This window comes from Drosophila willistoni, assembly GCF_018902025.1.
Source record: "Drosophila willistoni isolate 14030-0811.24 chromosome 2R unlocalized genomic scaffold, UCI_dwil_1.1 Seg167, whole genome shotgun sequence".
Classification (NCBI taxonomy): domain Eukaryota; kingdom Metazoa; phylum Arthropoda; class Insecta; order Diptera; family Drosophilidae; genus Drosophila; species Drosophila willistoni.
Window position 1 is genome coordinate 24140345 of NW_025814050.1, and position 13979 is coordinate 24154323.

General features: G+C 37.9%; 1 protein-coding gene across 3 annotated transcripts in view; it reads right to left on the bottom strand.

Moving 5' to 3' along the window:
* Positions 1 to 1669: 1669 nt before the first annotated feature.
* LOC6646576 (mucin-5AC) overlaps positions 1670 to 13979 on the bottom strand; it is a 29560-nt gene continuing 17250 nt past the window's right edge. Inside the window, exons 4-15 of one of the 3 annotated variants that reach the window (XM_047010542.1) lie at positions 13762 to 13958; positions 11121 to 13541; positions 10090 to 10621; positions 9986 to 10032; positions 9224 to 9661; positions 6086 to 8611; positions 4319 to 4408; positions 4026 to 4219; positions 3299 to 3524; positions 2658 to 3095; positions 2394 to 2592; positions 1670 to 2335 (exon numbers count right to left, since the gene is read on the bottom strand). In XM_047010542.1, the coding sequence (XP_046866498.1) occupies positions 2168 to 2335; positions 2394 to 2592; positions 2658 to 3095; positions 3299 to 3524; positions 4026 to 4219; positions 4319 to 4408; positions 6086 to 8611; positions 9224 to 9661; positions 9986 to 10032; positions 10090 to 10621; positions 11121 to 13541; positions 13762 to 13958 (7476 nt within the window). In that variant the 3' untranslated portion in view covers positions 1670 to 2167. The remainder of the gene's footprint in view (positions 2336 to 2393; positions 2593 to 2657; positions 3096 to 3298; positions 3525 to 4025; positions 4220 to 4318; positions 4409 to 6085; positions 8612 to 9223; positions 9662 to 9985; positions 10033 to 10089; positions 10622 to 11120; positions 13542 to 13761; positions 13959 to 13979) is intronic. The other 2 variants (XM_047010541.1, XM_023178130.2) reach the window with 2 other exon arrangements.

Below are 13979 nucleotides of genomic sequence, written 5' to 3' on the forward strand. Positions count from 1 at the left end.
TTTTTGAATTTAGCGGGCAACGATATTTGAAGTTTAAACGACAAAATTCGTACTGGAGAAAATATGAAATACCAGGCCAACAGAATTACTTAGTAGGTGGCTGGTTTAAAATTATTTTTAAATGCGTAACGGACTTTTAGAAATTTGAATTTTTGAATTCAACTGCCAGTTTGATTTTTGAATTTAGCGGGCAACGATATTTGAAGTTTAAACGACGAAATTTGCTCTGGAGAAAATTTGAAATACCAGGCCAACAGAATTACTTAGTAGGTGGCTGGTTTAAAATTATTTTTAAATGCGTAACGGACTTTTGGGAATTTGAATTTTTGAATTCAACTGCCAGTTGGATTTTTTTGAATTTAGCGGGCATCGATATTTGAAGTTTAAGCCACAAAATTTGCTCTGGAGAAAATATGAAATACCAGGCCAACAGAATTACTTATTAGGTGGCTGGTTTGAAATTATTTTTAAATGCGTAACGGACTTTTGGAAATTTGAATTTTTGAATTCAACTCCCAGTTGGATTTTTGAATTTAGCGGGCAACGATATTTGAAGTTTAAATGTCAGAATTCGTACTGGAGAAAATATAAAATACAAGGCCAACAGAATTACTTAGTAGGTGGCTGGTTTAAAATTATTTTTAAACGCGTAACGGACTTTTGGGAATTTGAATTTTTCAACTCAACTGCCAGTTGGATTTTTTTGAATTTAGCGGGCAACGATATTTGAAGTTTAAACGACAAAATTCGTACTGGAGAAAATATGAAATACCAGGCCAACAGAATTACTTAGTAGGTGGCTGGTTTAAAATTATTTTTAAATGCGTAACGGATTATTGTGCATTTGAATTTTTGAATTTAATTGCCAGGTTGATTTTTTGAATTTAGCGGGCCACGAAAATAGAAGAAAATGTACGAAATTTGCTCTGGAGAAAACATAAAATACCAGGCCAACAGAATTACTTTAAAAAAATCCCTTTTTAGGGCACCTTCTTTTTTTAATTTAGTTTCACTGAAAAAAAATATTGATATCCCTCGCCAAATTTTCGTTTACAAATCCGTAAATTTGGAATCCTGCATACATTTTTACTTATTACAATGTTGGTGCCAATGTTAACACTTAATAATTGTTATGTTTTATTTTATTTTATTTTAAAATTATCTAATTTCTGTTTATTAAATACATAGGCTTTTTACAATCATCAGCACAAAATACTTAATTCACTCGTTTTATGTACATATATGTATAACAATTGTTTTTTTTACATTAAGCGCTATAGTACAAAGAGTTGTTTTGTACAATGTGCCAATTTTATAGATTGTGTATAATATTAAAACTAATTATGTTTAATTTTGTAATTTGTGTATTCCAAAATTAGTTAATACTTTCATGTATTCATACATTACGTGTTAAACTTATGCATATCTGATAGGTTTGCAAGTTCGTCCTGAATGACACAGCGATTTTGTATGAAACGACCAAGTATTTGCAAATATTTTGTTCTTCTCTTCATATTTTAAGCATATTTAATTGTAAGTTACTTGTTTACACAAAATTAAAAAAAAAAAAAGCAAAAAATATAAGTGTGACAATTTATACTTTTGAATACGAAACTAATAAATTGCTTTTGAATTGAAACAATTAATTTCAAACAATTGTTTTGTTTTTTATAATGAAGCTATCTTATATATGTATATACATACATGAATACAAAAAGTGTATTTAATCAACATGTTCACATATGTTTGTATCTATGCATGTGAAATTGCACATTTTGATTTACAAGTGGGACTGGTTTGATTAACATTTAACATTAACATATACGACCGTTGACCCTAATTTACTTACACAAAAATACATATTCCGACGGTAAATTTGCAGTTACACATGGGTTTCACATAATAAGCAAACTTTCGGAATATAAGGGGTGAGAAATGTATGCATGAGAACTAGATTGATAAATAATTTCAAGTAACATGGACCAAAAATTACCTAAATTATATTGATGATTCGTTTAACATTTAAATTATTTAATTATAGGTTTATTCGTGGGTACGAGTGAATAATGCATTTTGAGCTAGTGATAATATATTGATGTCTAAGATTGCGGACTATATGTCCGACAAGGGTTACACTCTGTGCTTATCCCATTATAAAATGACAATTTTATGCAGCCGTTTCCTCGACATCATTGTCAATCCGAGATGATCGTATACCTGATTTACCAGTCCACGGATAAATATCAGGGCACGGCTGGCATGTTTTCATATAACGTACTCCTGACTTGTGCCAAAGGTTGCATACTTTTGGATTGTTGCAGCGTTTTGGACGATCCTTGGAAAGGAAAAAAGTGTTAGTGGCAGAACATTATTGTAATTGAACAGTTGCATACCGAGTAATCGCATTGGAATGGTTGAAACGAATTAATACGTGACGTAGGTGTCGGATCTCGAACCCATTGTAGTGCTTGCCAGTTGGTGATTATCCAAACATCAGGCATTGCGTTAATGGCGTCAAGGAATTTAATAAATCCTTCCTTGTGATGCGGTTGAGTAAACCATGCGGCATGGTAAAATAATCCAAAGGGGGCTCTGAATAAACAATTAATTTTGTATTCATTTAAGTAAGTCTCTTAGTGAGGACAACAATGACCCACCTGTTGGTTGTGTAATGGCGCTCAAAATTTTTCATAATCATTTTGGTAACACCATCAGCATCACTTGGATTAGAGCAAGCATCCCCCATTGAGCAACGGCCTCCATTTAAATCTTGCCACATTACCATAGGCACTTGCCAAACACCTGGATAGCTTCGTGTTGGGCAGGGTGGAATCATGCAATCATGAAAGATTTTGTAGTCCAGGGTGTATGGCCAGGATGGAGGTCGATTCTCATACACAGGCATCGAAGAGTCGTAAGTGAAGTTTGAGTCGTAAAGCATTTTATACATCTTGTTACCCCCAACCGAGAGAAACGGAGCTCGCATGCCCCTTACATCTGCCAATTTAACCCCACCATAGGCTGCCAAAATTTCTCTCTGACCGGCAATTTCACGGGTCCATTTTTTTTGAGAGAACTGCTCACCAAAGCTATGCCTACAGATGAAAGTAGGAGAACAATTTTAGTATGTAGCTGTTTGAAACCCGTAATTTGTACTTTAGTAAATATTTTTTGCATAATGGCTGGGTTTGTAAATGGAAAGTGTGGGTTTACAGATGAATGTTTTCTAGTGTACGTTGTACTGCAGCCGTTCAAATTACCGTGTGCTGTGTTGTTTTGAAAGTGACCGGCTACTTACGAGACTGTATGCGACGCCATTTCATGTCCATCGGAGTACAGGTTTTGAACCTGACTGTAATCGGTCCACTCGTGGGAAACATAAAACGTAGCTGTTATGGGACAGCCGTTTGGATTAACACGTCCCTTCTCAAATAAATCCGTGTACAATTGTTTATTCAAATCATTTACGGAATCGTCAAAAGTCAAAAGGACAATCTGTGGTATTTTGTCCACTGGTAGTTCGCCTAGTTTTCATGATGAGAATGTTGAGACATTGATGGTGAGACATAGAATATGGATACGGGGCAGATGAATAGAGAACTTATAACCAAAGCATATAGAATGGGAGAAATATAAAAAAGATCATGATTTATGTTACAAGACGCGGTCTTCCCGATGTAGATGTAGCTATTCACATGAAGAAATGGAAAGCAAAGACCAAGCCGAACTTACGAAACGGTGTGTGACGCCATTTCATGTCCATCAGAGTAAAGGTCTTGAACCATGCTGTAGTCCGTCCATTCGTGAGATAAATAAAATGTACCACGCCAAGGACAACCGTTTGGGTTCTTTCGTGATTTGTTATTAAACAACTCTTCGTAAAGTTCAATATTAATGTTGTTGACGGCATCATCGAACGTAATTAGGACTATTTGCGGCGTATCCTTTATATTTAAGCCGCCTATGTGTTGGTAGGGCTAACACTGTGTAGTAAATGTCTATTAACTTAGTCCTATCTTACTTACCAGGTATATCCTTGCCTCCGCAGTAACAATCTGGGAGTAGGCATACATCCTTTCTACATTTGGCTGCCGTTTTATCGGGTGTGGGCTGTGGATAAAGAGGATCTGGTCGCGTCGGCGGATATCTATATATATCCACAAACTCTTGAGCTTTAGATACAATTGTTCCAGATGGCTTTAGCGTTGGACGTGTTCTCCTATTTATATCAAAACAAATAAGTCCATTTTAAATTTTATCTTAGGAGGAATAATGTCGTTTCCAACAAAAGTAAACAAACATATTATGTAAAACTTACGGTGGATGTGTTCCTCGATTCGGTGTAGACACGGGCACTGCATCACGATCCTGACTGTATGTGGAGCTACCTCTGTTTCTATTGCTATTTCTGAATACAAAAGTGTTTTGGATGTGAAAAACTGGATTCAATTGCCACTACATTTTAGTGAAACGTTGAAAAATATTTTGTGCCAAACAACTACACTAGGAAGCGCGGAATAAGTTTATTCATCCTTGTAAAATATAGTTAGCATTAAGTTAGTAGCCACAGAAATTAAAATAGTTAATGCAAAATTTTTGTTTTCAACCACAACCCGCTAAGTATTGAAAAACCAATATTTTACATGTATACATATACGAGTATGCGTGTGTGTCGGTATGTACAATTTCAGTATTCTTAAATAAAGTTACTCAACGATATTAAAAAAAAAAAAAACAGATTTATGTAGATAGTGAGAACCGAAAAGTTATATAGTTTACTTATGTGTCACGTGTTTGGGGTTGGGCGAAAGGTCATAACTGGAAATAAATAAAGAAGTATATTTCGATTGCTGTTGCATTTTGAAGCCAAAAAGGGTTTTGCCACCCCTACGCAAAAATGTATACATACACTGTACGTGGGTGCCTAACACAAATCAAACAAAGATGTTTAAGTCTTTGTGCAACAATTTACTCTACGATCCCACAAGACTCTACTAAAGAAAAGCTTGGTGAAATGTGCGATTCGAAATTGTAAACTTTATTTAAACTGTAAAACCTCAGGTTATGTGGTGGGTTTGATAAATTTGGTTAATTGTAATGTAACTTTAGATTTGAAATGCATTTTGGCCTTTACAATATTGAGCGGGTTTAGAAACAAATAGTATGCGGCAGTGCCGGATAAGCCAACATATAAGTTTTCGGAGTCTTAATGCATTTTAGATGTTTTCCAATGCTAATGTTAAGACATGAATGGCAATATTTATAGAATCCCAAAGATATTGTTTTCTTTTTGAATAAGTTTGTCGTCTATGCAGATTGAATAAAATCCTCTTCGTTGTTTTTTCTTACTAATTTTCGTTAGGATAGTACTTAGAGATGTTTCCATTGTGTTTGATTTTCAGAATTGTATTTGGCTTATAACAGCGATGCAAGAAGAATGCATTAGCATAAGTTCGTCATGTATTTTATCGCCCAAGTCACTGTTAACTTCTATGTTCTCACATTTTTGGTTAATAAAAACATGGTAAACAAAAATTCGAATAATACAGTATACATTTAACTATTCTAAGACTAACTAAAACAGAAACGGAATGAACTCTGCAATTTTAAGTGGCCACCACCTATAGATACATAAGTATGTAACTCACGTATTCGATTACACGTGATCGATTAAAGAATCAAAACACTACTTTTCTCATGTTTTATATGTAATGTGTAGGTTTTTTTTCCTTTGCAACATTTCACACATCAGCTTATATTTAGTACGTACTTGTGTATCTTTTGCACTAAATTTAAGTGCAGTTTAAGTGGCAAGTCAAACAATACTAGAGTAGTTCTATGTATTTTGAAGGCAGAATAAAAATCCAACACTCAACATCAACCAAATAGCTATGTATACATAAGTAGGGGAAATGTGGGTAATGAGAAACGAAAGCTAAAGAACAATACAATTGTTGTTGGGTAAGAGAGACTATGACTGTGTTCTAAACGAAATTACGGTGAGTTCTAATATAGAGAGAGAGATATATAGGGAGGAGTGATGATTTATTTTTTAGGAGCGTTAAGAAAGGGTCGGTATGTATACCTTGAGGGAATTTCGTTGCATTTCGGGCTCAGTATGCTATCAGAACACTTCACTGAAGCAGACGCAGCAGCATTCGCAGAGGTAGGAGCGACATTTTTGTTGTGGTTGTTGTTGTTCGAAAGTTGATAGTTATTATTGTTGGTAGTTGGAAAACCATATTGAAATTTATTAGCTCGAACTGCAGGCTTTTGTAGTTGGTTACTAGATAAGGTAGTTGGGAGCGAACTAGACGGATGGACGGCAGCAGCGGCAATTGACGACTTTATTACGTTATTCACCCTCGAAGCGCGAGTTGTGGCAGGTGCAAACACATTTGGGATAATTGTTGTTGAAATTGTTGTCGTTGTTATAATTGGGGGAATTTTGACAGTTGTAATATTAGAAGTGCTTAAAGTGCTAGTTGGAGTAGGAATAGGATCTGTAACTAAGACGTTCAAAGTGGAGGAAGTGAAGTGAGTTTTAGATTGATTGGGGATTAATTTGGAGGAAGATCTGGAAGGTTGAGAGGGGGAAGGAGAAAATGTCGAAGGGCGCAACGTAGTCGTGGTCGTTGGTATGTAAAGTTGCTTAATTTCATCAACAGCCGCACGTATTTCTGGTACGGAAAATTCATTGACAAATTGAGATGAGCCACTCTCATTGCTATCACTTCCGCTTCCAGAAAGAAACTGTTGGAGTTGTTCTAACACATTGGCAGTTCGGAATTTATGATTCCTGCCGCTTACTGCAGTTATATAGCCTGCATTCTGTAAACTGTCTGCCAATGTGCGCTCTGCCATTTGCTGACGATACTTGTTTGAGTAAAGGAACTTGACTGACGATCTATCGCCAATGTCTGCACTTTGTTCTGTGGAACTCGATGCATCGTCGGCGGCAGTGCTCAGTTCTATGCTGTTGTCCTGTTTCGCTTCAAGGGATCTATCGGCGACCAATGCTTCTGCTCGGGGGGCATCGTTGTCAATAGTAGCTTCATTTTCTGATGATGGCTTAATTTCAAACCTTTTTTCTGGTTTTGATGGTGCCGTGGCCTTTAATAGCCGTTTATTGTTTATTACTCGTATACGTTGCGCCTTGCGCTTTGGATGCAAATTAACTGTTGGGCTGGACAGTACAAAATTATTGGTAGGCTTAAACTTTGGGGCATATGTTGTGGGTTCGTCTATGCTATCAAAAGTAGCGGCTGTAAAGCGTGAACGGCCACGTTGGTTAGCCTGTGGCTGCGGTTCTTGAATCGATGTCAAGGATAGCGTGAGATTTAAAGGCGCTGTGCTCCGTGGGACAGTTTGTGTAGTGGTTTGAGGTCTAATGGTGCTGAGAATTAAATCACTGACGCTGAAATTACGAGGGACTCCTGCAATCGTTGAGAAGCTTTTCAAGGGCTTGTGTGTAGTCTGCATTAAAGGAACAGATGCAGAACCATGAGTTATCATATATCGGGATCTGTGAGGACTTTGGCGTTCTTCATGTAGCAAATTTTCCAAACTTTTGTAAGGCGACACGAAACGCATTGAGGGATTGGCAGTAACTCGATTAAGAGTATCTTTGAAATTGCTGACACGTGCAGTAAAAACTGAGGGTTTTGTAGTAACACTGAACCTTTCTGGAGTGGTTGCGACTGTTATAGGAGTTGTAGACTTAATAGTTTGCTGTTGAATTGTTGGTCGTCCATTGCGCCAAATTCGTAATGGTGGTGCATATGTCGTGGGGACGATATTTACAAAAGTTACCGAATCAATAGTTGTTGAAATAGGAGGTGCTGGTGTTAATGTAACTTCATTATAGTCAGACAATAATCCATTTTCTTTCTCTGGTTGTTCAACGTTTAGCCTGTATCCTGTGTATATTCCAGGATAGTCATTATTAGTTCTCGTGGTGCTCGAACCGTCTATTATTTCATCCGGTGTACTTCTATCTTTCGGCACTTTGAAGCTTTGCGGAGCTATATCAGACTGCACGAAGTTTTGTATTCGCCTACCAGGCTTAACCGCCGGAATTAATTCGCTTGAATTTGCATACTTTAGGACATTCTTGTTGGCATATTCCAAGTTTTCAGAAGGACCTTTCACAAGGTTTCCTTTGGGACTGGTGCCATATGCTGCCGCATTGATAAAGTCCAAAAACCTAGGAGACGTGCTCGTTTCGAATGAACGACTCCGGCTAGTGGGAGCTTCCGCTGTCTGTATATGCACAAATTGACTTTCATCCGATATCGTCTCAATATTTTCAATTCTACTCGCGTTTATGTTGTTAACTGTTTTGACCAATTGTTTGTTTGTTAAGGGTAAGACTGAGGACGAGTTTACAATTTCGGCCCTACTTTGGTTGCTTGCCACAAAGCTGACCAACGACTTGGCTAAAGTTTGCAGTTTTGATTTAAGAAAGGGATTGGTGTTATAGCTAGTGGGAATAGAAGTTGGTGTATTGTGTTTTGGTTGTACTGTAGTATTTGATGTACTGGGTCCAGGGACGTTGCTTGACTTAAATTTGTTTATACCACTATAATTTTTTTTTTCATGCGTTTTTGAGCTGTTGAAGAGATGTGTATTGGATAAAAGACAATAATAATAATAATAATAATATTGTTAGTAACTTAAGTGAGTTTGGATTCTCTAATGTTTAACGCTCTAACGACCTATACTTTTGGTTCTCGCGCATTTGGAAATTTATTATTTTAACATTTTTAATATCAGAACGTCAGAAATATTTTAATTATAATAGCTCGCAACAGATTAGTAAAGGTGGTTTAATAATGTCTAAAAATGTTATCCATTCATGTCATTGATTTAGATCAATTTGTTTTTGTGTGAAGTATCATGCTCATGCGAATTTTTTTTTTTTGCGACCTATAACGCTTAGATAGTTAAATAAGAACATGCAATAAAATTGGCTGAAAATTGTTCTTGCATCGTACTAACACTAATTTATAAGAAATTCAGCCTATGAAAAGAACTTCAGACTAAACAAAAAATATTTAAACTGTTTGTATTCATGAGTGGATTCGTGTGTGTGTGTGTGTGTGTGTGTGTGTAATGTTTAAGCCAATTTATACGAAAACTGAGGTAATGACACTTGCTGAATTGAATCTTTGGATCAGACTTACACATATGTATGTTTAAATGAATGGCGATTTAAAAATACCTTGATAATTTGGATGTTGATGTCGGTGGTGGTGGTGTCGGGGTTGTTGTTTTTGAAGGGGGACGTGTAACCTTAACAGTTGGTGGGGCGATAGAACTCTTTGTCGTACTGCTGCTTGCTACTGACGTTGATTGTGTAAATGTGGGTGGAGTCGTGTTTAACTTGTTTGTAGAATCTACTATGTTGGCAATTAAATTATCGTTATCCGTGTCCAAGGAAGGTTTCTTTTTAACTGGAGTACGCTCGCTTTGCAAATAGTCCTCAGACAAGCCGTATATGTATTCCGCAGAGCTAGAGTAGCTATAATCAGCTTCCTCAAATTCCGCTGATGGACTTGGAGTAGTTAGAGTACTGTAGTAATTACGAGCATCATAATCTGGACGTGTTGTTGTGGGCGTGGTGCGCGCTTCTAATCTCTGTATAGTCACCTGTTTCGGTCTGATAGATAAACGTATTGTGGTTTGGTGTATTGTGTTTGCAAAAGTATTTTCTGAAGGAAGCGTATAATGATGGAAGCTGATCTAAGTGTTGTGGATTTGTATTGTAACTATGTGAGTGCGTGTGTGTGATCGTATTTCAAGTAGCTAACCAGCAATCTGATCTTGGGACTGATTTTTAATTTAATTTATCTGATATGTTCTCTGATTTGATGAGTTATGCCCAATTTCGATGAGCAATTCAACTTATGATGTATGATTTCAAAACGAAAGCTTTTGCTAAATTAAAAGTGTAATCGCATTAATTACTTGATAATTTACTCACCTCTGGGGCGTACGCGTTGGCTGGTCATAGGCATTTTCATGTTCGATCTAATGAATCAACAATAATTATTAAGATGTAAAATGTCGGTTACTAGGAATTATTACCTGAGCATTAACGTCCTCATCGTAGTCCGTACTATATCTCAAGGTGGGCTCGTTGTTATAAGACGGTTTTTGCGATGGCGTCGGTGATGCAAATTGTTCCAACGGACGATACGTTGATTGTGATGGCTGCGGGCGTAGAGCGGTCTGATAGGCTGAGGGTGGGGGCCGTTGTTCTTTCTGCTGCTGCTGCTGCTGCTGCTGCTGCTGTTGTTGATACTCAATGTCCCTGTATAAATCAATGTCGTCGTCATAAACAGAATAATATGATGGATCATAGGGATTTGGGACTGATTGTGCTTGCTGTTCTGGTTGATGTTGTTTCTGTTGTTGAGGTTGTTGAAATGGTGTTGGCTGCTGTTGTTGGGACTGTTGTAACTGGTAGCCGCTCCCTTGATTATATATGGTTGATGAGGCATTGTAGCTATTACGGTTAGATGCCAACAGAGCCACCTGGCCTTGTGGCGTTGGCTGTACAAAAATATTAGCAGATGTTGGCGTCCCAAGTCCCGATGACGGTGAAGATGATTCAACTCTGTACACATTGTTCGTGATTGTGTGATTATTTACATTGTCAAATATGCATACACATATTTAAAATTTATATATATCGTAGTTATAGTATAATAAAGAGAGGAAAATAATTATGATGAAATAAAACCAAAAAATATCATTAAACCTTTTAGTACTGTGAAAATTGATGAGGTTAGAACAGATAAAACTGAAGTTAGCGAAGCCCAGTCTATAAAATAATTGTTTAGTCAACTGTACATCATTGGCGAGTTCAATTCGTTAAAATCACATAATTAAGGGTCAGAACGTAAGGAGTATCGCAGGACTGCCAGTGGACGTGGGGTGTAAGTAGATGGTAGATTCAAAAAAAATATATATATATATTTGTAATTTTATATATTTGTATGTACATATGTGTATGTAGTTGTTGGGTATTTCTGTTATTTATAATAATTCTTGGGTGGTTGTGTAGCGGCACAAATAAATTGATCAGCGTTTTATGAGGCACCTATTATAGCTACCTGTGTCTTTCGGAACTCAAGTTGACATGGATTGAGTTTAATTGTAGACCGCCTAAGCTGCTTTGCTTCCCATTTCCTTGCAATGAGTTACTTTCGGTCTTCAATCGTTCTGTTGTGTTGTCTATTATGGGGTCAACTGAAGGAGTAACTGTCCATTTTTGCTGCCCGCGCTGCCTTTGCGGCCGTACGGTGTAACGCCCACGAATCGGAGCAGCCGTCGTACTTGTTATTGTTGCGTTAAAAGTCTGTCTATTATTCTCAGATATTGAGGTAGACGAAGTCGACTCATGTAGTAAAGGTAGCCGATGTTTAAGTTCCTGGAATATGTCACTGGGGAAGGTAATAATGGGAGGCACACCAATTCCAGAACTTGAGTTTTTTAATCGTGAAAAGTTATGGAAAGGGCGCCTTGTTGTTGTAGCTTCCATGAAGCCTGTTTGAAAATTGGTATGCGAAACTTCGGGTTTTACAAGTGTTGGTGTTGCTGTGGGGAGTTGCTGACGTGGTGGCGCCATAGTCTCCGACATGGGCATATAGGGCGGCATTTTCGATGGGGGCAATATTTCTATGTCTTCCTCATAGTCCTCATCGTAGTAGTCAATATTTTTCAATGTGCTTGAGTTGATTTCTGTTGAAGTAGTTTTAAATGTTGTTGGTGTCAGAGCCGTTGATCTGGTATTCTGTATATCAATTTGCTTTTGAATGCCCTTTATAAAGCTTTCATAGCCCTTCAATGCTTGCGTTGTTGTTGGTGTGCTGGAAGTAGCCACGGTGGGCTTTGGCTTTGCTTTTAATGGAGTTGCTGATGTAGACCCAATTGGTATGGGTTTCGATGTTACCCGTTGTGGCTGTGGGCTTGATTTAGTGCTGTTGGTAAGTGGCCGACGAATTACTAATGCATTTTTAACATTGTTATTTCCATCGCTGCTTACTTGCTTAAAATACCTAATAAGCGGATTGATTGCAGGATTTACACTGGCAATATCGCTGGCTTTTAAGTTTTTCATAAACTCATTTATGTTGAATTGAAAATTTGCTGTCAAAGGCTTTGAGGTAGTCGATGGAGATGTGGGAATCGCTGTAGAACTGATCGACTTTGTGAAAGTCTGATAGGATTCGGGCAAGGTAATATTGTTTGCGTAAGTGATGCCCACCGGTAGGTGTGAAAATTCTCGGAAAGGTACCTGCTGCAACGTATTAGGCTTTTTATAGGCCAAGTTCGGAGCCGAGACAATATTTATATTTGGCGTTACTTGCAACGGTGTGACCGGTGGTCGCACCTTGACTGGAACGTGTTCTATTTGATTTGGTGCTGACGTTGTGTATACGCCCTTCATCTTTTGGTTGGCTATAATATTATACTGGAAGTAGTTGCTTTCTGTTGTGCTTTTTTGTTCAGCAGATGTTCCGATACTGTAGTGGGAGATCAGTTTACCAGCTTGATTATTATAAAAACCACCCATTGTGCTGAAATGGGCTTGATTATTTGGGTGCGATGTTGATGGATAAAAGTCGAAAGGTGTTTGCGCTGTTGTAGCAGGTTTTGGAGCTACTCGTTGATTATCCAGATGAAAGTACGCAAAATTTTCTGTTTGTAAGTGCTTGCGTCGTTCTTTTAACTCCTTTAATTGTTGTATGAGATAGGGCAGCAGATCTCCTCTGTTTCCTTGCAATGTGGGTGTTCTTGGAGTGCTAGAAACTAAGCTCGCAGCACCATAGTAGTTTCCTGCAATTGGTCGAAAATCGTCTTCTAAGGGTGGCGGTGGTAAAGAGAGATTGTATCCCGTATATACTAATTTGGGCTTTTGATACAATGATGGAATTTGTTGGTGAGGGTATCCTTGATAGGCGGGATTTTGTTGATTATAGTTATGAGTATTGCTGGGCGGTGTAAGATACGGATTGAAATTTCCAAAGCTAAAAGCATTTTGCTGGGGATATGATTGTGGATCTACCGAGCGGTAGTGATTTCCTGGCTGTTGCCCTGGCCAATTTACAGACTCATGCGCCGGGTATCGTAATTGGCGGGGTTGCCGTTTGGACTCACCCGTGGCCACATCTCCCTCCATGCTGGCCGCATCCTCTTCCACGTCTTTGTCCTCTTCCGAATCTACATACTTAAATTCCATTGCTCTATTATTGCTGACATCGGTTTTCGCGATTTTCGAAGAGAATTTTATTGTCTTTATTTCAATGGTCACAGGCTTGTTATATTCATCTTCGTCCTGAATCGAGGATTTTATTGAATTATCAGAATATATTAACTCTCGGGAAGAGTTTGAACTACTAAACGTTTCTGCAGTTTGGTTCATGTTTCTGGGTGTAGTCCTTTCTTCTGATGGACTACTAATATCACGTCGTTTACGTAGTCGATTGTGGGAAAGTTCGAGTTTATTTGTCACGTCATCGTTTAAGCTTTCGCTGTTTACGTACAGTTTTTGGCCAAAAGCGGTACAGTCGATTGGTGTTGTAATATAGATTTAAAGATAGTGCAGAATGCAATGTATGAGAGAAAAGAGTGGGTAATGTGATAAGTTGCAGAGAATTTGAATTCAATTTTTTCAGAGATAAGATAGCATCAAAATTAGTTCAGATAAAGCGAAAAAAAATGAAAAGAACTCTAGCAAGTTAGTATGCTCACCGATATGCAGTTCCAAAGGCGTATGAGCCAATCTTTCCCGATTGAGGTATGGCGTTTAAACTAGCTTGCTGTAAAATGCCATCTCGATCTCGCTGAACCTGATTGACGGTACTCGGCTGACCGCGGTAGACACGCTGCTGGCGATCACTCTCCTCTTCCTCAAGCGGCGGAAGCGTCTCTTGTGCCTCAGCGTATAACTAGAACAAACATATAAAATA